Consider the following 23891-nt stretch of genomic DNA (forward strand, 5'->3'; position numbering starts at 1 on the left):
CAAAATAATTATAAACTTTCTCAAAAATGATGACTTAGTATCTCAAAATAATGATTTAGTAACTCAAAATAATGACTAAACATTGCAAAATAATGACTTAATATCAAAATAATGACTTAATATCAAAATAATGACGTAGTATCTCAAAATAATGACTTAGTTTCTCAAAATAATGACTTAATATCACAAAATAATGATAAACTTTCTCAAAAATTATGACTTAGTATCTCAAAATAATGATTTAGTAACTCAAAATAATGACTAAACATTGCAAAATAATGACATAGTATCTCAAAATAATTACTTAGTATGTCAAAATAATGACTTAGTTTCTCAAAATAATGACTTAATATCAAAATAATGACAGTATCTCAAAATAATGACTTAGTTTCTCAAAATAATGACTTAATATCACAAAATAATGATAAACTTTCTCAAAAATTATGATTTAGTATCTCAAAATAATGATTTAGTAACTCAAAATAATGACTAAACATTGCAAAATAATGATAAACTTTCTCAAAAATGATGACTTAGTATCTCAAAATAATGACTTAGTATCTCAAAATAATGACTTTTTTTAATCTCAAAATAATGACTTAGTTTCTCAAACTAATGACTTTTTATCTCAAAATAATGAGTAAGTATGTCAAAATAATGATTTAGTATTGTTCGAATGACTTAGTCTCTCAAAATTACAACTTAATAACTCAAAATAATGACTTAATATCACACAATAATGCAAAACTTTCTTAAAATAATGACTTAGTATCTCAAAAATAATAACTTAGTAACTCAAAATAATGACTTAATATCTCAAAATAATAACCTAGTAACTCAAAACAATGACTTAGTATCTTAAAATAAGGACTTTGTATCTCAAAATAATAAGAAACTTTCTCAAAATAATGACTTAGCATCTCAATATAATGACTTAGTATCTAAAAATAATGACTTAATATCTCAGAATGAGAAACCTTCTCAAAAAAATGAATTGGTTGTTTATACAATCATATAACACAGATGGACTTTATGATAAAGACTTACAAACAAGAAAAAGATCATGTGCAAATGTCAATCTCTTAATCATCCTCTATAGGAAAGTAGGTACATGTATAAGATTCACACACTACATATAGTATTTAAAAAGGAGGCAGGTGTCTGGCGTGAGGGGCCAGTCGATGGTCTCGTTTTAGCTTCTGATCCAGAGTTTGGTACTTCTGAGGAGCTGCTTCCTTGTAACTGGAATAAACACACACAAATGATCATATAATTATCATATCAAAAGGCTTTATGTTCATTTTCTGCAGTAACAGCTAGCCGAGCAATGCTTTTGGATCATTATTTGACTTTAAATTGTTAAAAAGCGTGTGTGTGTGTGTGTGTGTTTTTTATGGTTGTAAGTACATGCTGAGGCGTTTCTTGGCGACATGGATTTGTAGTGTTTTCTCAGAGCAGTAGGTCTTGTACTCGTCTTCCTGTACTTTGGTCAGGTTGAGCTGGTTCCTCTGGTACCACTGCTGTTTCCTCTGCAGCTCCTGTGTCTCCTAAACACAGATTTTTATGAACTTATAATTAAAAAAACAACTACATCTTTAAGGTGCCAGGATTGGTTCTTATGAATACACAATATACACAACACATAGCATAGCATGTCTCCTTAGAAAAATGTATATAATACTGTATATTCAACCGTCAGATACACATGATGCAGTAGATAAAACCAGCTGAGACCTTGCGACTTGGACGGCCCATCTTCACTGCAGAGACGTCACACACTGTAACCTGAGGCTTCTCATGTCCTGAACCTTTAGGAACCTTGTGAGTCTCTCTAGGTTTCCACTCTATTTTACAAACAGGATGCTTCAGATGTCATTAAACAGACTATACTATACTATACTATACTATACTACACTATGTTCTGTTTGGTAGGCGAGAGACACAAAACAAAGACACAAAAGAATTACAAAAAGACACAAAATAACCACAAAGATACACAAAATAACTACAAAAAGACACAAAACAACTACAGAGAGACACAAAACATACACAAAGAGACACAAAACAACTACAAAGACAAAACAACTACAAAGAGACACAAAATTATTACAAAGATACGCAAAATGACAACAAAGAGACACAAAATGACTATAAAAAGAGGCTCAACAACTGTGTGTCTTGCACTTGAGATGTGGTGGGGTCTTTTGCGTGTCTCATAATCTGCCCATGGTTACACGTTACATCACATTTCCTTAAGTATCTGCTGTGGAAAAGGGGTATAATATACATCATGAGTAACTTGTGCTGTACCTTTTCATAGCGTTCCTGACTGAGGTTGGCCTGCTCTACCAGTCTCTGTTTATACTCGGCCAAACAGTCGTGGTGGAGCTGCTTGGCGTCTTCGGCGCTCAAAGTCTCTGTGATGTCCAGCCGGATCAGGAGGGCAGCCAGGAGGTCCTTCTCCTTCTCCTGCAGCCACATCTGCTCCTCCGCAGCCAGGCTCTCCTGCAACGGCAGAGAAATGGTCGACACAAGACGCCACCGACACTCTACTCTACTCTACTTTTGCCAGACAAAAGTGTGGCAATTTTTAATGTATATTATATACAGGAATTATTCAGTGAGTAGGTAAATAGATATTGTAAATAGGTAAGATGAGGTAGGTTGGTAGGTAAGTATAGTACAGTAGAGTAGGGTATGTATAGTTTCAGTGTGTGTGTGTGTGTGTGTGTGTGTGTGTGTGTGTGTTTGTCTCACCATTTCCTGTCTCTGGCTGCGGGCCCTGGAAGCTCTGGTCGTCGTCCATGGGGAGACGTTAAGCTGAACGTCTGCCTCCTCCTGCACTCTGCAGGCCAAAATGTCTTTCACCTGCTCACACATGAATGTTCCTTAACTTGAGTACAAGTAGCAACACCACAATGTTCTATAAACTCAAGGTTCATCACATTGTCAGCTCTTCATGGGGACCTTACTGGTGATAAACTGGGAAATGTTTGACTGCAGGAGTTGGCAAGGACTGATGGTGGGATGAGTGAGGGTTAGACCAGACTGAGGGGCGAATAACAAAAGGATTGTGAGGCTTTTGGTGCCGCTAAACCTGCACAAGCAAGACAAAAAGAAACTATGTAATTCTCAATGCACCCCTAACTGGGCTGCCAAGCAAATAACATCTCAGTGCTCCTGTGCTGTTTGGACGTATTTCAATGAGGTAATATACTGATATTTGGAGCAAAGTTGGCCACTTTCTATGCAAATGAGCCTCATTACAAAAACAGTCCAATTCACAAAGATCGATGCTGATAGCTATGGAGGACGGAACTTGCCAAAATCAAAAACAAATGAATAAATAAATAAATGATTTGATAAATAAATATCTCATTAAATGTTGCAAAAATAATATTAAAAATAAATATATCCATTAATTAATTTATAAAATGTGACTTAAATTGATATTCCTGTTTTAATTTGTTTCTTTATTTAGTTATCTTTGTATTAATTCCCTTATTTATTTACTCTTCTGTTTAATTTTCCCTTTCATTTATCTATTTATTTTTATACATTTTTAAATTGTTTATACATTTTTGCATTCTTTTTATTTATTTATTTATGAATTTGTTTTTTATTTATTTTTTAATGAATGTATTTATTTATATTAATGCATTTATTTATTTTTGCACGATTTTCCCTTTACATTTCAACCCTTATTTATTTCCCCAAACTTCTAAACAGAATGTCACATTTTATCAATTAATTAATGGCTACATATATTTTTAATATTATTTTTGCTATATTTAATGAATAATATTTATTTATTTTTTCGAGTCATTGATTTATTTATTCATTTATTTTTTATTTTGGCGGGTTCTGTCCTCCATAGTTAGCCACATGCAGTTACAGTGAAATTATTAATGTTGGTGAAGCACATTTATAAGGGGTGTCCGCTCAAGCTCATATATTTTGGGATGCAGTGACAGTTGTGTCATGAAAAATAAATTAATAAAGCCCCCCTCCATGTCATTTAAAGAAAATAGAAAAAAATAAATAAAAACAAGATTATTATATAAATGAATAAAAGATAACTGCATCCCTCTCCCTCCGTAAAAAAAAGGGCAAACTGCACGAAGCTGCAGATATCTATGGGTGTGTTTGCACTGTAATATCATTAGTGCAATATATTTGGTGAATTGGACCTTGAGACGGGGCAGATAGCGGTTGCAAGTGATGAGCAATTCATGGTGCTATCAGCGGCCGCAATCCATTCTTTGTGAATTCGCCCCTGAGTCTACTTCAAAAGATCCTTTCCATGACATGTTATTAAAGAAAGAGGACTGACTGTTACCTCATTCTTAGACTCCCTGATTTGGAAAACCACCTTCTCCTCATCCTTCATCAGGGCCACCAGCATCTCCCACAGAATCGGGGTCGTAAGAGGCTTCTCAGATGGATCCACCTGACCCGCCCCAACACAAACAGACATGTTATTATTGGAGTGTGATCCCAGAAACAACTCCAAGACTTTTACTTTGAAAGGCAGTGAAATGGACTGTGTATCTTATTGTTGTCTGTACCTGGAAGCTGGAGACCATGTCAGGTGTGAAGTCCTCGGCCTTCTTATTTTCCGTCGACTCTTGTGGTTTGATGAAGCTCCTCTTTGAAGGGATAAATCTGTGATCCTCTAAGTGATAGGTCACTTCGATCCGTCTCTTTGCCAACAGGAACACTCGCTCGGCCACGTCTGCGTTGGCCGGTTTGGATCTGTTCCTGTGGAATCGCTCCACCACTTTCTGTTTGCAAACACACACACAGGCACATAAGAATCCTGTTAAGTTTAAAAAGTCCGTCGAGATGGTAGGGCATTACATAATTTCGGAGCATAGTTAAAGAGTTACATTTACTAAAAACTACAGGGACCAGCTCTTTTAGGTGTTTTTCATAATTTAATGTCTTCAGTAAGAACCAATGGGCTAGGAGCTGAGACACAGACAGGAAGTCAGAACATATAGAGAGACTTCGGCTCTTTATTGAGAGATGGACGAGCATGTTGATGGTTTTTGTCTTTTCATTGGATTTGTTGACAATAAGTTGTTTGTGATCAACATGTAGTAGAAGCTACTATGAAAAACTGTACAGTCAAAGATGTAAGGTTATATCCTGAGTTGATGAATTTCTTCTCTTCTTGTTTGCATATTTTTACCTGCAGCAGCAGTCGGTCAGCCACATCAATGTCCACACATGGTTCTGAAAACCGGACGTGTTTGTCAAAGACGAGCTTGCGGTAGTAGAGGAAGTCGTTCCGGCCCTCAAAGATCTCCGTCATTTCACCTGGCGACTCCACCCTCCGCACCAGATTTTCAACACGAGCACTGCTGAACTCCATCTCTCGCTCGGTGTCTGTGTACCTGTGGACTGAGCAGGAGGCAATATTTAGGAAATAAATGACATAAATGAATAAATGACAGGTTACAGGGTTTACAACTCACTACATAAATGTGTGCTAGTGTCTTTTTTTAATATTACAACTGAGGGGTGCCAAAGTTGTATATGTTCACATTCTACACATAGTGGCTTTAAGTATTATTTGAATAATTATTTGTTAATGTGATAGATACTGTTCAGATAAAGTTCTTGTTAGAATATGTTCAGTTTGTTCAGCAAATCTATGAGAAAAAACTCACAAATATACAAGAAAAGAACTTGCATATTCTCTGAGATTAAAGTCTTAAACCTACGGAAAAAAACTCACGGCAATTTCTCGTGAAATTGAACCATGCTTATGGTAATAAGGTGATTCTGGACTCAAATGACGAGTATTTCCTTATTGCTATAATTTGATGAGGAAGTGGTGTGGTTCCTTGACCAAAAAACACAATATTTTCAGACTTTTTTTCTCCGGGAAATTTGTGACTTTATTCTCAGAGAATTTCAGATTTTTTCTCACAAATGTATCACTTTATAATCTCAGAGAATATTCAAGGTTTTTTTTCTCGCCAATTTGGGAGTTTTTTCTTGTAAATGTACCACTTCAATCTCAGAGAATGTCCTATTTTTTATTGTAAATTGACAACTTAAATCTCGGAAATTCAGAGTTTTTTTCTCTGAATATTACACCCCTCCCCCGGCTCCGTAATATACATATATGTTTTTACCCACAACGGCCCTAATACGCCGCCGTAGTCCAGCATATTGAATCACCAAAAACCTCTATTTACATGATTAAACAGAAGTCAAGCCTGGCAGTACATGTTGTGTGCAAGAGACATTAGAGTACTTTACTGTTTTGTTCTCACAGGAGACCATTTCATACATGGTGAATATTTAACTCCAAACTATTGCCAATTAAACCTCAAGAGAGAGCTAATTTTCTGTCAAAAGATTTAACACTTCCTTTTGGTATTAATGTGTTTTGTTTTCCTGGATTAAAAAAACTACAAAACCTGCTTAGAATGATTAGTATGTAGTGTGGTATTGGGGCACAGCAACTGCTTTTTACCTTTATGTGTGCTCACAAGTAAGAAGAATAGAAGAAGAAATAACAATAAGAGGAGATAATGGGGCGGCTGTGGCTCAGAGGGTAGCACGGGTTGTCCACCAATCGGAAGGTTGGTGGTTCGATCCCCGGCTGCTCTGGGTCACATGTCGATTTGTCCTTGAGCAGGCATTTTAGAAGGCATAGCCATCGGTGTGTGAATGAGTATTTAGATTAGATCCTGATGGGCAAAGTTGGCACCTTAACAGCCTCTGCCATCAGTGTGTGAATGGGTGAATACTGACATGTAGTGTAAAGCGCTTTGAGTGGTCGGAAGACTAGAAAAGCTCTATATAAATGCAAGTCCATTTACCATAATCTAAAGAGATAGTTTTTCCTGTTTGTTTTTTTGTTTGTTTCTGAACACATTCAGGTCGGTTAAAACGTGTCTTTGGAGATGTGAAGTTTTAACTGGACAGCGGTAGAGAGCAGATTTACGTAAAAAGTGGAAACGTCTTCCACGTTTGAAGCGCTCTGTGGTGAAGTTGTCGACCTTGTTGACCTCCCTCTCCTCCAGGTGGTCGTTTCTGTGTTGATACCATTCCTTCACCATGATGATCTCAGTGCCTTCAACACACACAAACGACATAAACCTAAATCAACACACGTTCAGGGCTCTGTTGTTAAACTGTACTCACACTAAAGACAAATTCAGACACATTCTAAGACTTTTCTCAGATCTGTAGGGACTATGGTCAAATACGTCCTTGTACCGAAAAAAAATCATTTTTAAAAAGTCAAAGGTTTCTCTAACTTGTGCTATCTTAAAAAACGTGTCTATTGTCGGTCCCAGAGGGTTAACACAGACAAAATTATGGAAAAATGAAAAAGCCAAAAATGTCCCCTTGTTAGGCGCAAGTGTTAAACACTCACAGTCCAGGTCTTTGTATGTGGTCAGTAGTGTGACTAGGCCGTCTGATCTCAGGTACGCTGCAAACTTCTCCAGCTTTGCTTTTCTGTAGTGGGTCACCTTCTGTCCTCCCGGCCAGCGGGTCTCCAGGTCTGAAGAAGAAAGGATAGGCAGCAGTTTGTGGAGGCTTTACAGCATCAGATGGGCTGGATATCAGCACTGATCTATGTGTCTTTTTACACTTTATTTGAATAATTCTCATTATATTTCTGTCCTAATGCGCAATATATAATTTTCTGCCTCTACGGGTCTCTCAATAACAACAGAGGGAGTTTGGTGACGTGATCAAGCAGCGTGGGATCATGGGAGTTGTTGTCTTCATGTCGGTCAGCTTCTCCCGGTTAGGATTCCTTCAGTGTTCATCGTTCAGGAGGTTTTTACCACACAGGTCTCCTCCTCTCCAAAACAAACAGACCCGCTGATTAAAACCGGTAAAAACACTGAATAAAGCAGTTTCACATTTAAAAATCTGTGTTTTTCAGACGCTGTTCGGCGGACGCAGGACGTCCTGGAGGGGATGCGAGCCAAGCTGCCCCTAACGTTTGCTCAGCTTGTTTGTCTGAGAAACAGATCCAGATGTCCGATGACTAAAATGTGTCATCTGGTTAAAAACCACCAAGATCTAAAAAGTGTTTCGTAAAGATGTGGCTAAAAACTAGATAAAAAATCTATTTATGACAACTGCCGGCAGACAACCACAACGCGGACGAATGCACAAACGTCCACCTCGATTAAAATGATAGATTTCTCTGGTTTGAAAATTGTAGGAAACATTTTGGATAATTTAAGTACACAACTCAACAAAACATACATAACATAGGTCTAGTCTTTTTTAGATATTTTAATGCGGCAAAGTTACATATTAAACCTTAAGGTGTTTTATGTTTGTGTCTTGATGCAGTAATGTTTTGTCAGTTTTTGTGCTCTGATCCTCGACATCTCCGTCTTTATAAATGTAATGACATATAAACACTAACTAGAGTGTACAGGGTAATGTACCGTATCAGTACACTGTACATCAGATAAATAGCACTCATGTGGAGTTACTGTACCTTTTTTTGAGATAGTGATGTAACTGACCCAGGATCGTGGCATCTGAAGAACTCGTGGCTGCTCATCCTCCTTCAAAACAAACAAACAGGCTTTACTGGGATTTATTGACAAGAAAGATATCACCAGCCTTATCCTTGAAGGTGTTCGACTGCCTTCTGCCGTCCTAATTTTAATCATATCTGCTCTGCTTCTGAGTCATTCTTTTAAGTCTAAATATCCACAAACTGCTACATAAGGTGAGGGTATTAACACACATATACAGTACACAAATGTAAACATGTACACACACACAGAAAAACACACCTACACACCTCGTCATCATTGCTGATGTTCATCATCTTGCTGTCCTTTTTCTTCAAGACATCAAGAATCAGCTGCTTTTTGCATATTGCACCGTACAGGACCGGCTCCCACGTCTTTAGATCCTCCAGGTCATACACCATATCCTTCACACACACACACACACACACACACACACACACACACACACACACACACATAGAATATATGTAGTTTCAAGGTCTTTTCAGACCAAACGTGAATAATTTGTGGGAATAAATCTCACGGCAATTTAGAAATTCGAACCCATCAATCTCTTTGAGCCTATCCGAACCGAATTCGAAACTTTCGTATTTCGCAATGCAGTGTTTTTTTCACAGCTGTTTTGATTTCTCGGACATCAGTGTCATAATTCTGTTTATACCGTCACACAACAGTGTGGTTATAAAATAGTGTCATTCTATTGAGGATAGCAACAGTCTGTTATACATAGCAATGGTCTGCTATTAAGAAATAACAGACCGTAGAACGCTGTGATTGACCAATCAGAATCGAGTACTCAACAAAGCTGTGTAATAATTATTAATATTAGCCTATTGTTATTGTTATAACCAGCAGGGGAAGCATAGGATCTCATGTCTTTCCTTTATAAATCCACGGAGCCCCGGAGGTATTATAAGCAGACCAGTGACACCCTCACTTTCAGATCCATTATCTCCATTGATTCTGACTCTAACAGTATATTATTGTGTCTGGAGTGGTCGTGGACTCACAGCGCAGCCATAAGTGCAGTCCTGCATGTTGACGTAGTAGTTGAGATTGTTCCACACGCTCTCGACGCCCAGGAAGTTGTCATCGTCAGTGGAGTAGCTGTTCCCGATCAGGGGGTCGATGAAGAAGTTCTCCTGGACGCTCCGACTCCCTGACAGCACCAGCACCCAACAGTGCACCCGCAGTCCTCGCAGTGGGTCAGCAGGTCGCTGCTCACTCTCCTGTTTATCATGGGAAAGAAGGGGTCAAAGGTCAAAGGAGGGAGAGTAGAGACAGACAGGTGCTCCAGATTGATGCATTTAAAGTGGCAGTAGGCAGTATATTTTTGGCATCATTGGGCAAAAATTCCATAACAACCTTTCAGCATATTGTAATTCAAGTGCTCTGAGAGAAAACTAGACTTCTGCACCTCCTCATGGCTCTGTTTTCAGGCTTTACAAAATCTAGCCCATGACGAGAGACTTTGACCAATCACAGGTCATTTTATAGAGAGAGTGTTCCTATTGGTTGTGCTCAGGCTGGTGGGCGGTGCTTGATATTTCCTCAACTGATCACAACATCTCCGAAACTTTCTCATTTTACAGCTAAACAGTGCACTACAAGATGGTTCTGAAAACATTTGAGGAGAGAAATACACATTACAGTAACAGAATATTGATTAATATTTGATCAGCGCTGCCTAGTTTGACCGTTTGATCAGAGTTGGCGAGTGATTGACAGCTGCTCATAGACGGCAGACTCTAGATCAGCTCTGATTGGTTGTTTTCCTCTGGTCTGTGAAATCTTGCAGATGTCATTAGGAGCACCGGAGGTCACAGATGCACATGATTTTTTTCAGGTTACTAGGTTACTTGTCTCATGCACTATTGTCAGGATATAGTGACCGTTTATAAAAATAACTTTTCTTAATCATATTTGCTCCATTTCTACCCACTGCAACTTTAACTTTAAAATGTTCTAAATTTTCTTCCGGGGTAGCATGACCACAACACCCCCTAGACGGTCTGAGGTCACCCACCACAGTCTCTCAAAATCCTGTGGGGATTAGCCTACATCATCCAAAGCTGCCCCCCGCCATTTCAAAACTCATTGTTCCCACCTTTTCATTTTAAAGGGGCAATGACCAATGAGGAAACGCCAACATGATTGGCCGAGCAATCGTGTAACCTCATCACTCAGTCGGTCATTGACAGACTTTTGTGTTTGTAGGGCTGGCCCTCTGCGGTCCAGCCAAATATCATGTTACCTCAAGCCCCCAGGAAGAGCGCCGGGCTTTGATGCAAATTTTCGTGGTGGCCAAACGGTGGAATTACAACTTCCGTGTCCGTCACGTGATGCCATTGGGCCCAAAAAGACTTTTCACCATAGACGTCTGTAACTCAGAGGATAATTTGTTTTGGGGTAAATCAACTTCCCATTACGAACACTTGAATAGCCCTTATTTAAATTATTAGGTCCTAAAAGTTGTAAAATGCACTAGTAGCTGAATTCAGAGTTATTTTCCTTCCTCTGTTTATGTGAATGAGACCCAGACCGAGGCCGGAGCGAGGGCTTGGAAGCGGAGTTAAAGGAAACGCTACTGCGCCTGCTCTATGGGTTCAACGGATGTGGAAGATCATCGGATGATCCTGGTACTTTATCCCTCGGCAGTCGAGCCATTTTGGCTTCATGCGCCACTGAGCAACTTTCATAGGAATGAACGGGAGCCCGCCCACAAAGCTGTATCCAGTTCTTTTTGTACATCCATGTGTTACCTCTTGTAGTATTTGTTCCTGAAGCAACGCAACCTCTGCTTCCTGTTTCTTCTTCTCTTGCTGCATCACAAAGTGACTCTTCAGCTCCCTCAGCGGTTTCACTGTGTATTTATTCTCCTGTGGCTCCTGCTCAGAGATCACACTCTGCTCATACAAACACAAAGAACAACCGAGCAAACATATCTGTGAGTCACCGATCTGTGGAGGAAACACTGGATGTGTACAAGCTGTTCACCGCCCTTTATATGTACAGTAATTATGCAGTAATGTACACTGGAACCAAGAGCACCAGTTACCTTGACTTCGGTGTCCAGCAGGGGGCACTCCTGCAGGCTCTGGTCGAGCAGACACATCTCTTTGACAGCGTAGCCGCTGACGCAGTAAGCGTCGTAGTGGGCGCCGAGCAGCAGGCTGCACAGCAGGGTTGCAGATTCAAAACAGGAGGCTCTCTGACGCTGCAGCACCAAGCTGGAGGAGGACATGCACCTGGGCTGGGACAGCACACACACACACACACACACACACACACACACACACACACACACACACACACACACACACACACACACACACACACACACACACACGCACACACAAAATAAGTCTCCACTATGCAAATATATTTTCTTAGAGGGTTTTCTTCATCCACCAGAAAGAGAACAGAAAGTCTGCCTTACAAATTAAGGGTGCGGTCGAAAGTCTTTTTCTCTTAGGAAGGTTCCTAACGGAGTGAAATGACCCATAAATATCTCAGTAGCAGCCATTATAAGAGCTGTTTGAATCCTCTAAATGTTAAGGAAAGGTGCTTCAATACTTCAATAATTATCTCATTTAGCATAGGATACACTGGACCATCCTTTACCAAAGGAAAGGAGATAATGCCGTCCACCTTATAATGTCCACGTTAGGTCAGATACTCCTTTATTATATGTTGATGTAAAGTGTTCCAGTAGCAGAAGGACCTGCTGTATCTCTTTCACACACAGCGGGTGAAGCAGCCGTCACTGAAGGAGCTATCTAATAATGCACTGGGGGAGCCAGAGCCTTTTGTAGTCCATCATCAGAACATTGTAATTTTACCACGGTAGACCCGCGTCACGAACATCCGCCGCCGTCACACCTGTTGGATTTATTATGTGCAAAAGTGCTTACAATGACCTGCAATAACCTGACTGTTGGATTTGTTGTGAATGGAGTGATTGCGAGGAAAGGGAGGTGGCAGGTGTTGTTCTTTTTGCAAGGTCAAAGAGAGAAAGGAGCCAGAAGGAGATAACGAAGAAGACATGCAGCAGAAACATCACGTGCCATAAGCTCATGAATATTAATATTGTGTAAACCATGAATAGGCTGGATCAGGGATGGCTCGGGGTTCAGACTTCACGAACTGACCCATGCACTGTATGTTGTCAGGGACACGTTGATTGGATCCAGATATCTGTAAACTCTTTTATTTTACTTATGCAACATTGATTGTTCGGAATAAATTGTATTATTATGCTTTAACCCGTCTGTTTGGAAAATCTCTTTGTCACACAAGATTAACCAACACGTAACTGGGCCTTGACCTCTCGGAGGTAGAAGGCCAGTTCCTTCACACCATAATTATGTATCCTAGTGTCAGTGCAGTCGGATTCTCTCAACACCACGGTTGTCTTTTCTTAAGTCCTTCTGAATTCTCCTTCACATCTTTCTTTGACCTCATGACGTTTTCCATCGAGGTCAAGGAAACGAGATTAGGATATGACATTAGGACTTAATTTTTTTACTTTTCAACCGCAGCCCATGACTAAGAGGGATCTAAAGATCTAATTAAGTGTTGCCTTCCTCACCAGGTCCACAGGCGGCTCCAGAGGGTCCAGAGACAGGAAGTCAGCCACGAAGGAGGCACAGCCCTCCCAGGTAAAAAGTTCAGGGTAGACTGTCGGTGTGGGCCGAAGAGTCATGGACACAAACTTCTGAATATTAGAGAAATATACACAGGAATTAGACAGAGGAGATACATATAGTATATGGGATGTTTGAAGATCAGTGTCCGTATTACAGAAACTTCTTATCTTAAGTCTTAATTCAAGATTTTTCCCAATTTGGTATTTCTGAAGCAAATCCTAACTAACTTCAGGAATCCTATCTTATCTCACTTCATCCTATTTTATCTTAGGTTAGGAAATCCTAAATACAGAATCCAACATTGCTTATCAACTTTTATGTCTATTACCTAGCAACTGACTGGGACATGCGACATGGCCATCTGGAATGAAGCTAAGTGGTGAGTGAGAGTGGTGTGAAAATGGTCGGCAGACACTGCTTTGTTTCATGTACGTATCATAACAGCGGCTTGTATATCCACCGTTTTCTGTGTTCCGGTTTCCCTTTTTGAATGACGAATAAAGACTACCTCCACCTGCTGGTGTGGAGAGATATTTCCTGTCACGCAGGCGCAGAACGTACGCGCTAACTGGCCGTCAGCTGTAGTCTTTGCAGTGTGTTCAAATGCAACTTGTCGGCCAAAACAAAGGCGATGTGAAGCAACTCAAGAGTCCGCCTTCATCGCCGCTTGTCCTCTGATGCCGGGTTGGTGTGTCTGGGCCCTTAAACCGGCCATGTCAGGTCCTAACCCTTGTTACCACGGTTACCAAACAGTTAAGATAGGATCTGCAAGTGAAGTTTCTGTAATACGACTCCTGAGGACCAGGTGGCATTTCTCTTCCTGCGAGAGAAAAACAGAAGCAAAAAGTTGAGTTGGTTTGTTAGTGTTACCTTAACACCACATTCGTTGATGGGGCAGAGCAGCAGTGGTTTGCGGTCGGGGTACAAGTGTGAATACTGACGCTGGAAGTTGTCGGCGATGGCCAACAGTCGAATCTCGTCGGGGGAGTTAACCCTGTAGGACTCAGGATACAGCTCGCCTGCCTGGTCCAACTTCAGGCTACTGAAGACAGTGAATAAAACGGTCATAATAAGGTCTTATACCCGTCATCCCACACCTTGGTAATAAAAGAATATTTTAATGAGATCTGCAGTTTTTTATTGGAAATAAGGTTTTTTGTGACCTCCAATTCAATTCAATTTATTTTCATATAGAGAGGCGAAGTCTCTCCTCTGAAAAAAAAAAGACCTGTCATGAATTGGATGACAGCTGCTGTAAGCTGGAACAATGAGTCTATTAATCAATCAAAAGACAATTAAAATGCAACAATCGGTTGATCGTTTAAGTCACTTTTCAAGCAAAAATTACAAAAATTCCATTCCGAATCCATCATCAATCATTATCAAATTCATAAGATTAATAGTAATAGTAAATAGTAATCATTAGATGCAGAGCTAATTGGCAGTAGCATTAAAGTTTCAAAGGTAAAACAATCTATTGTAATCTGTAAAGACAACAGTGTTGTTTTTAACAATCAACCCTGAAGTACTTCTACGTATCTCAGTCCAAAATCTAAATCAAACTGTATCAAGTCCACGTGGTCCATATGGAATTAAAGCTGATAACACTATTAATACAGGGAGTAAATGAAAGTGCATGAGTTTATATTTTGAGTGCACAAAGTACTAATCCGGAGCAAATTATTTTCTTGATTAATTGTTTGGTCTTGCCCAGCACATAGAGTGATTCAGGAATGAACCCTAAAACCCAGAAATGAGTTAGCATTTTTAGCACTTCCTGTTCCTTTGTCTGGGAGTCAATGAGCTTTTAGTTAGATGCCTGAAATAAGGTCTGTGGTTAACACAAGCTTGAGAGAAGCCTTAAAGTGTCTTAAAAAAGGTGGTTGCTAACAAGTGGCTAAATGAGACTACTAAACTTCATCAGGTCGACTCGTCCTCAATTAAAGCCTCGTTGTGTATACTCGCGCTCATGCGATTGTGTCGTAGTTCGTTTACAGCGTAACGTTAGCTTTTTACTTCTGCCGATTGCAATCACACTACAAAAATCATACAAGTGGTGTTCATTTGTGGAGATTATCTGGCTGAACAAAACGTGCAAGTATCATAAACGTTTGTTTGCCACAGAGCTTATTTTCTGCAATAACCCAAAACCCAATGGAATAATCCCATTGGCTTTTTGTCGAGGGGACTCAGAGCGACGCTAACTTCCTGGTTGGCCTAGAAAAATACGTCCTCCCTGGAGCACTCTATTCTCTCTGAGCACAAGTTGAGATATTTGAATAGGTTGTTTTGTCTCAAATGTTCAAAACCTGAAGATATTCACTTTACAATCATAAAAGACAATTTTGTTTAAAAAAGTAAAAAAAAAAGTTAAATAAACAATTCATTATCAAAATTGTTTCAGGCTTAAATATATTAATAGATACATTGAACACAACATATAGTAAAAAAGGGATACACCAATCCGACATTTTCAGTCCCGATACCAAGTACCGATCAGATACCAGTGTTTAATTAATAATCTGTATGCCTCACTGTGTGGAAGTGACTGGGATCATTCTTTTACGTATAAGGCAACATTAGGGTTGACTTAAACATTTCTTTCCTATCTCTGTAAAACAAAATGTAACAAATAAATACATAGATATACATTTATTGAATTGTTATTTATTATTAAAATACACCAGCAACTTGTTAAGAAAATCTTCAAAATGAACAGGAATTACAGTTCAAGTGTAAACCTTTTTCATGTGGTCAAAACTTAAACAGGAATTCCAATTCCAATAAATAATATATATAGTATATAAATATAGAATAGAATTGAAGAGATCAGATCCATTGTCACCAATAACTGTTCCAGCTATTTGAGTCAGTATCGGCCTGATATCCGATCCGGTATCGGTATTGGTGCATCCCTAATAATTGATTAGTTATTTGAAGGACTCCTTCAGTGTGTGTGGTGTGTTTATGAGTTGTGGACGCTCACAGAAGCTCCTGAGGAGCTGAAACATGGAGAGTTCCCTCCAGCTTCATCGGCTGTAGGTCCTCCTCATCCTCCTCCTCCTCCTGTGATTCTCCACCACTGACTTGCTCCTCATCGTCTGACTCCAGTACAGTCTCCATCTTTTATAAAAGAGTTGACAGTGAAGTTTATTCAAACACATGGAGCAGCCAGATAAAAATGATAAATAATCCCTCCATAATACCACATTAAGACACCAACACTTTGAGGAACACCATAGAAAAAGACATGCTGTGATATGGAATCAAAAAAAAACTTTTGACATTTGGAGATTGGATGGCGAGCACTTCTGTTGTGTAAACTGCTCAGAAAACCCCTTATTGTTAATCTAGCTAGGAGAGCCATCCATCCTCTAAATGCTCTAGGTCTCTATTTTGTAGCTGTAAAGTTTCATGAGGCTGTGATTATCCTAGTAGTCATAAATCAGAAATAAACATGAATGAATGAATTATTTAAAATTAATTGTAAAAGTGTATTAGGGCGTAGAACATTATGATAGAAGTATATGATGTTCATTTCCAATTCTCACTTATGTCTCGTAAGTTGTTGCAGCAATTTCTGGGGTTGATACCATTTGTTCCACAGATTTGGTTCTAAATTTAACCATATTTTACCACTCGAGAATTAATAAAAATGATAAATAATCCCTCCAAAATACCACATTAAGACACCAAGACCTTGAGGAACACCATCGAAAAAGACATGCTGGGATATAGGATCAAAAACATTTGGAGATTGGATGGCGAGCACTTCTCTTGTGTAAACTAAAACAGAAATAAACATGAATGAATGAATTATTTAAAATTAATTGTAAAAGTGTATAAGGGTTTAGAAACATTATGATAGAAGTATATGATGTCCATTTCCAATGCTCACTTATGTCTCATATTAATGCATTAACTAATGTTAATTAATGTACCCTTATTGTGAAGTGTTACCGGAAACGGCTGAGGAGCTGAACAGGAAGTCTCTCTATTTTCCTCACTGTGCTGTTGTCCGTTTAATCTTCCATTATTCTGCTATATTGCTCCATTAATACGGTTTAAATGAGTGACTGGCCTTACAAAAACTATTCAAATATATAGTACACTGATATATGTATCAAAATATATACATTATTCAAGGTTGTACTCACCCAGTCCTAAAGAAACTAACTAATTAACGGAGTTTTGTTGTTCAGCTAACTAACATCAGGAGTGCTGTGACTACTCCGTGTCCATGGTAACAGCCTGACGTGATGACGTAAACAGCACGTTGCCTTGACGTGCTCTCTGAGATAATGTACCTTTATAAAAAAAATGTTTTAGATCACAAACCATTCATTGTTTAAAATCTTTATTTTAATTGTCATTATTTCATTGCATTATGGAAAGTGTTCGATATATAAATACATGAAAAAAGGATTATGAAATAAATAGCCACACGAATAAATTGTGTAAAAATATATAAATGAACCAACAATTTGTGGAATTAGAGAAGAAATTATTCAAACTCATTACTGTTAGTTCATCATTAATTTAACCTATTCATGTTCATTTTGGGATTCTTCACAACATTAACGTCTTTTTTAGTTGTTGTTTTTTTCTCTGGAGTTGTCTTAAGTCAAATCTTATCTTATCGTACAGTATTGTATCTAATCTAATCATATTTTATCTATAAAATGTCAGAAAATAGTAAAACACACCTGTTATAATTTGCCACAGCCCAAGCAGATCTATTCAAATGTCTTGTTTTAATCGACCAACAGTCTAAAGACAAACGACATTAAGTTTATGACCATAAATGACAAGGAAAATCATCAAATTTTCATATATGAGAAGCTGGAAGCAGCAAATATTTGGGCATTTGGAAAATGACTAAAAGCATTCGTTGATTTTCAAAATAGTTGCGACTAATTGATTAATCAGCTAATTGTTTGCAGCTCTATTCTGACCTGTTACATGAGGACTTTGAGGAAAGAAATTCACTTTTCTCTGATGAAAACAGACAGAGCAATTCAACATTAAAACTCATCCATTTTGTCCTTCTTCTTCTCCTTGTGGAAGACTTTTCCATCCGGCTGCTTCTTCCAGCTCAGTTTGATGTCGTCATTCACCCCCTGGTCCTTCAGCCTCTGTTTGAGCTGAGATACAAAACTCCTCAACATTATCACTCACATAGAGAGATTACAATCTGCATTGTTATTTATGTTTTACTCATCTGGAAGATCTATTGTAGGAGCACTCTGATTCATATGTATACATGTGTTTTCCCTAAGATGGCGCCGACCTGTTGTAGTTTCTGGAGTTTCTTTATTATTTTAAATAGATTTTTATCTGTTTCCTACCGCCTCAGACTGTTTCTTGTACCGCTGTAACTCTGGGAATCAGTAAAGTTTGATCTTATCTTATTTAATTTGCCTTTAAGGGTCATTTAGTTGTTCTGTTTTTACATAAAAGTAGAAAACATGATTTACCTGCTTCAAGATGCTCTCCATCACAGCAGGGTCATTCAGATCCAGAGAGGGGTTCTCTTTCAGGAGACTCAGTCTTATCACTTGCTTTGTCGTAGCTGTGAAAAAGAAAATTACAAACTCTCTGTTCATATGATGAGTAGAATTTCCTCAGTTTAAACAATGAAAGGGAACATGTGGTAGTGACATCCTCCAGAACTTGATGTTTTCTATTGATTTTGTTATATTATCATTTGGGATATTTGATGTTAAAGTAAACCTAAATCTAAATGTGAATACTATTTGAATCATGGGTTACCACTCACGTGGACTGTAGCAAATGAATGCTCTCTTGACGTCACAGGAAACGTCATTCCATTTTCCAGAGTCGAAGTGTGCAGCCACACAAGGCTGTATCCCAGCGTAGTTATTAGGCTGTCCTGCACTCCAGTACCTAATTGAGGAGTTACTTCCGTCCGACCACTTCCAGGAGTCTCTGAAAAGGCCGATCCAGACGTTTTCTCCTGCAGGTACCAGCTCCTGCACCTTCTGGTTATCTGTCATGTTTCTCACACTGGCCAGGTCTGTGTAGCGATCTCTGCAGTAGCTCTGGGCCTCAGTCCATGTCATGAAGATGTTGATCAAGATAAATTTCACATTCGGCCCTGAAAATAGACCACAGTGAAGTGCTGTGAAGAGGCATCATACAGCCTACCATCCATGCAACATAATATATAATATAAATCCACTGATATAAGGAATCACATCAATAAACTAATGGATTTGTAAAACTAAAAATGTCAGATATTATCATGTTAATACATGTTATTGAGTATTTAACCGTCTCTCCACGTGAATAAAAATGTCCTTTAAATCAATTGCCAATTCCCCACTTCCTACCCCCCTTGCTCAGACCCCATCCATCTTTGAACTCAGCCTTAGTTGTGATCTCAGCTACACTCCTGTAAAGTTTCGTTACTGCATCTTGTACGGTTGTGATGCTATCGCAGTGACAGAATCTGTCCATTCTGTATAAACAGCTGGTAAAGTACTCAGACCTCCTCTGTGGTAGTTCCTGCTACAGTAGGTGTCTCCAGGATCACATTTTGCCATAATGACTCATACATAGCTCACAAGGTGAGAACAAAACCAGTGTGGCGGCTGGTAAAAAGCCGTCTTTTTTTTAAATCTATTTTAATGTTTTTATTATATATTTTTTATCATTTCTATTTCTTGTGTGCATTACTCTCAAATAGTTTTACTGTTTACATTTGTGCTGTCTAATTATCAGCTTGTCATTCACCTGTAAAGCACTTTGAATTGCACTAACCTGTATGAAAGGTGCTATACAAATAAAGTTAATTTGATTGTTTGACTGATACAAAGGCCCAAATAATGAAAACAAAGAGAAGCAGAGAAGGGAAACTTCATTAGTTAATATTCTCACCTCTGACATATAAGCAGACTGCCTTCAAGTGACTTTCACAACTGGTGTCACCCCATTCTCCAGAACTAAACATTTGTGCGCAGTGTTGTCCACTGATCCAGTTGTTCGGTTCTCCAGAGGTCCATCGTCTGAACTCCGTCTCTCCTTGTTTGTAGAAACTTGTGTCTGACAGTGACCACCTCCAGCTGTCCTGGTCATCATACAGCCCTATCCAGGCTTCCTGAAAACAATATTTCATTGTGATATAAAGAATTAGACCCTGCTCTAGCCTTTGTTCAAGACAATATTTTTACATTAACTTTCCATTTTCCATTTACAGTCTTGATACTGCCTATCAGTCTGATCCTCTACGTCTTTATTAGAGGATTTTACGATTGCTCTGGCTCAACTTTCACAGCAGAGTTTAAGTTTGCAAATTATAGGTTCATCATTTTTCAAGACTGTTTTAAAACAACAGTCAGGTACAACGAACATTGAAAATGAGGAAGGATGAAATCCACAGTCCTCGTTCTGTGTAAGAATATATTCAGAAGTTGATCTGAAGTTAATATGAAGCTTCTGATGTTCGTGGATATCTTCCAAAGTTACAGTCTTTCTAATCCAAAATCCCCTCCTTTTGTCAGCATCCCTCCACTGCAGCTTAACAGGAAAACACTGTCTGGTGAAACACAACGAGGGACCTTTATAATAAACACACTTTATAATTCTACTCTAATACATTTTAGAGAGGACTACTCTATATTTAGTTATTAGTTACTATGTAGGCTAAGATTTTACGTCACCTGTCACTGACATACTGAGAGAGAGAAAAGTGAACTCACATGGCTGTTATCTGGGTTGACCATTTTGTTTAAATCCACCATGTTGTTCAGGATCTTCACATCCTCCATGTTGTCTATAGTGGCCAGGTCTGTGTATTTCTCTCTGCAGTAACTTTGTGCTTCAGTCATGTTCTTCACGTCATACACAAAATGGTATTGATGTTTAGCAGGTGATGAGACAGCACACAGCCCTGTAGTGACACACATGCATTTTTATTAGATGTAATACAAATGACTGAACTCACTAATGTAGATGATCATTTTACATTAAAGTTAGACTGTACATCAAAGAAGGGAGAGTATTGTACACCTAAAGTAATGTCACAGGGATACCACAATACATAGTATTAAAAATGTGAAAGCAATAAAAATATATCAAACTCTTGCCTGACAGGGCGACGATGCTGAGAAGAACTTTTTCCATCCTCATCTCTTCTCTGCTCCTCTCTTTCAGTCCGTGACTGTAGATGTGCAGCTGTTGAGATTTAGCTGCACTTTCCATGTTATGCAAAGTGGTTCAGGCAACAATTATTTGCATATCAGGGTTATTTTTCATGGTGACTGATATATACACTCACCGGCCACTTTATTAGGTACAAGGTGTACCTAATAAAGTGGCTGGTGCTAGTACCGGGTGATCTTCTGCTGCTGTAGCCCATCTGCTTCAAGGTTGGACGTGTTGTGCGTTCAGAGATGGTATTCTGCATACCTTGGTTGTAACGAGTGGTTATTTGAGTTACTGTTGCCTTTCTATCATCTCGAACCACTCTGCCCATTCTCCTCTGACCTCTGACATCAACAAGGCATTTTCGTCCACACAACTGCCGCTCACTGGATATTTTCTCTTTTCGGACCATTCTCTGTAAACCCTAGAGATGGTTGTGCGTGAAAATCCCAGTAGATCAGCAGTTTTTTAAATACTCAGACCAGCCCGTCTGGCACCAACAACCATGCCACGTTCAAAGTCACTTAAATCCCCTTTCTTCCCCATTCTGATGCTCGGTTTGAACTTCAGCAAAACGTCTTCACCACCTCTAGATTCCTAAATGCATTGAGTTGCTGCCATGTGATTAGTTGATTAGCTATTTGTGTTAACAAGCAATTGAAAAGGTGTGCCTAATAAAGTGGCCGGTGAGTGTATGTTTGCTTATATGTACTGAACAGGCTGTTAGGCTGTTTTGATATTTGGTTTGATGGTTCAAACATGATGAACGCTCCTGAATTTTTGATGAAGGCTCCTGAAAATTGACATTACTTCTTCCACAGGTTTGGTGAAATCCTGTACAGTGCAAATAATAAATGCCCCCAATATTGATCACATGTAAAGAGGAAAGTATTCTTTTATGGTACGAGTTGTGCAACAATATCATGCATCAGATCATGTTCAGATGAAGGTGTCCGTGAGCGAGACACTGAAACCCAAGTTGCTCACCAAACTGCTTCACAGCAGCCCGCTGCTGCCAATGCTTAAGATGGATTAAATGCAGAGGTCAAATAATATGTATGTATATGATGAATGTAATAAAGTTTATCTGTGATGAATGATTAGTATTCATTTTAAGAAAGTGATGTAAACATTCAGGTAACATATCAGCTGTTAAGAGCCGTCTCAAGGTTGGACAGAGAGCAGGGAGACCACTCAGGAGATGGAACTAAATAGTTTTGTTAGAGGGTAACTTCAGTATTTTTCAACCTAGACCGCATTTTTTTAATATATAGTTTTTGTGTCTCACTGACTAATAGGGACAACATCTGAAATTGGTCCAGTATTGAAGGAGAAACTGCAATATGTTGCTATTGGGGCAAGCTGGCACCATCATTTACGTCCACTCAGGGAACGTTCACACCAACCTTGTTTAGTCCGGTTGAACCGAACCCTGGAGCGTTTACCCCCTTAGTGCGTTTCAGTTGGGCTGGTGTGAATGCCGGATTTGAACTCTGGCACTAACCAAACACCCGCTCTCTGGTCCGCCTCGGAACGCTGTCAAGTGAACTCTGGAGCGGTTTGATTTGTATATATATTTTATATATAAAACTTGATCAATTGAATTATAATGAACCGATTACACAACATAGACAAACCTTGTTATCGTAACATGTAGGTGTACAAACACTACAACAACAAGCCCTATATATATATATATATACAGCCTATATATATATATATATATATATAGGCCTTGCTGTTGTAGTGTTTGTACACCTACATGTTACGTTGACAAGGTTTGTCTATGTTGTGTAATCGGTTCATTATAATTCAATTGATCAAGTTTTATTCAGTGGTTTATATCATATCGGTGTTTGGTACCATTCTGCAGCGGATGAAGCCCAGATTTCAAATAGGGTAGAATTAACTAAATTAATTAAATGAGTGACTGGCCTTACAAAAACTATTCACATATATAGTACACTCATATATGTATTAAAATATATAAACTATTTCAAAGTTTTACTCACCCAGTCCTAAAGAAATTAACAGGGTATTGTTGTTCAGCTAACTAACGTCAGGAGTGTTGTGACTACTCCCTGTCCATGGTAACAGCCAGACGTGATGACGTATACAACACGTTGCCCTCACGTGCTCTCTGAGAAAATGAACTTTTTCAAAAACTTGTAGATCACGAGCCATTAACTGTTGAAAGTCAGGAAAAAGACCATCCTGGTTTATTGAAGCTATTATTGAAAGTGTTCAATATTCAATACATGAAAAAAGATTACGAAATAATTATCTCACAACAAAACTGTGTAAAGATATATAAATGAACCAACAATTTGTGAAATTACAGAAGAAATTATTCAAACTCATTATTGTCATTACATCATTAATTTTCTAAATAACATAACATTACTTCATTGTATATTATTTTTATTTCATAATAAACCATTTTTATTAAAAATTGAAAAAGCCTGTTTTTATTTCATAATGGCATTTTCCTGAGAGCACTTTTATTTCTAAAAACCCAACGATACTAAGTTTATGACCATATATG

The 23891-nt window shown here is 38.6% G+C and overlaps 2 protein-coding genes across 2 annotated transcripts; both read right to left on the bottom strand.

Annotated features, from left to right (window-relative positions):
- Positions 1 to 183: 183 nt before the first annotated feature.
- On the bottom strand, positions 184 to 17464 carry ccdc135 (coiled-coil domain containing 135). The gene is made up of 18 exons (XM_074644821.1): positions 17338 to 17464; positions 16167 to 16303; positions 14051 to 14222; positions 13123 to 13248; positions 11590 to 11784; positions 11294 to 11437; positions 9542 to 9760; positions 8801 to 8935; positions 8489 to 8558; positions 7400 to 7528; positions 6965 to 7093; positions 5195 to 5406; positions 4569 to 4784; positions 4340 to 4450; positions 2758 to 2868; positions 2311 to 2505; positions 1408 to 1547; positions 184 to 1242 (listed from the first exon to the last, which is right to left on the bottom strand). Exons 2-18 carry the CDS (start codon positions 16301 to 16303, stop codon positions 1143 to 1145), a joined length of 2541 nt encoding a protein of 846 aa, XP_074500922.1. The 5' UTR covers positions 17338 to 17464; the 3' UTR covers positions 184 to 1142.
- A 262-nt stretch (positions 17465 to 17726) lies between these two features.
- LOC141772096 (C-type mannose receptor 2-like) lies at positions 17727 to 21047 on the bottom strand. Its single transcript, XM_074642755.1, has 5 exons — positions 20902 to 21047; positions 20081 to 20300; positions 18960 to 19298; positions 18658 to 18752; positions 17727 to 18324 (listed from the first exon to the last, which is right to left on the bottom strand). Exons 1-5 carry the CDS (start codon positions 21028 to 21030, stop codon positions 18205 to 18207), a joined length of 903 nt encoding a protein of 300 aa, XP_074498856.1. The 5' UTR covers positions 21031 to 21047; the 3' UTR covers positions 17727 to 18204.
- Between the last annotated feature and the right edge of the window lie 2844 nt (positions 21048 to 23891).

Source organism: Sebastes fasciatus, chromosome 8 (assembly GCF_043250625.1).
Source record: "Sebastes fasciatus isolate fSebFas1 chromosome 8, fSebFas1.pri, whole genome shotgun sequence".
NCBI classification, from domain to species: Eukaryota; Metazoa; Chordata; class Actinopteri; order Perciformes; family Sebastidae; genus Sebastes; species Sebastes fasciatus.

What these genes read in the sequence shown, in the direction of transcription:
- LOC141772096 (XM_074642755.1), bottom strand. Translation starts at nt 21,030, where the DNA reads ATGACTGAAGCACAAAGTTACTGCAGAGAGAAATACACAGACCTGGCC. An exon ending in TCAACCCAGATAACAGCCAT is followed by an intron (nt 20,301 to 20,901) that starts GTGAGTTCACTT and finishes TATTGTTTTCAG; the next exon opens with GAAGCCTGGATAGGGCTGTA. An exon ending in AGTCTGCTTATATGTCAGAG is followed by an intron (nt 19,299 to 20,080) that starts GTGAGAATATTA and finishes GTCTATTTTCAG; the next exon opens with GGCCGAATGTGAAATTTATC.
- ccdc135 (XM_074644821.1), bottom strand. Translation starts at nt 16,303, where the DNA reads ATGGAGACTGTACTGGAGTCAGACGATGAGGAGCAAGTCAGTGGTGGA. An exon ending in TCAACGAATGTGGTGTTAAG is followed by an intron (nt 13,249 to 14,050) that starts GTAACACTAACA and finishes TCTAATATTCAG; the next exon opens with AAGTTTGTGTCCATGACTCT. An exon ending in ACATCAGCAATGATGACGAG is followed by an intron (nt 8,559 to 8,800) that starts GTGTGTAGGTGT and finishes TTTGTTTTGAAG; the next exon opens with GAGGATGAGCAGCCACGAGT.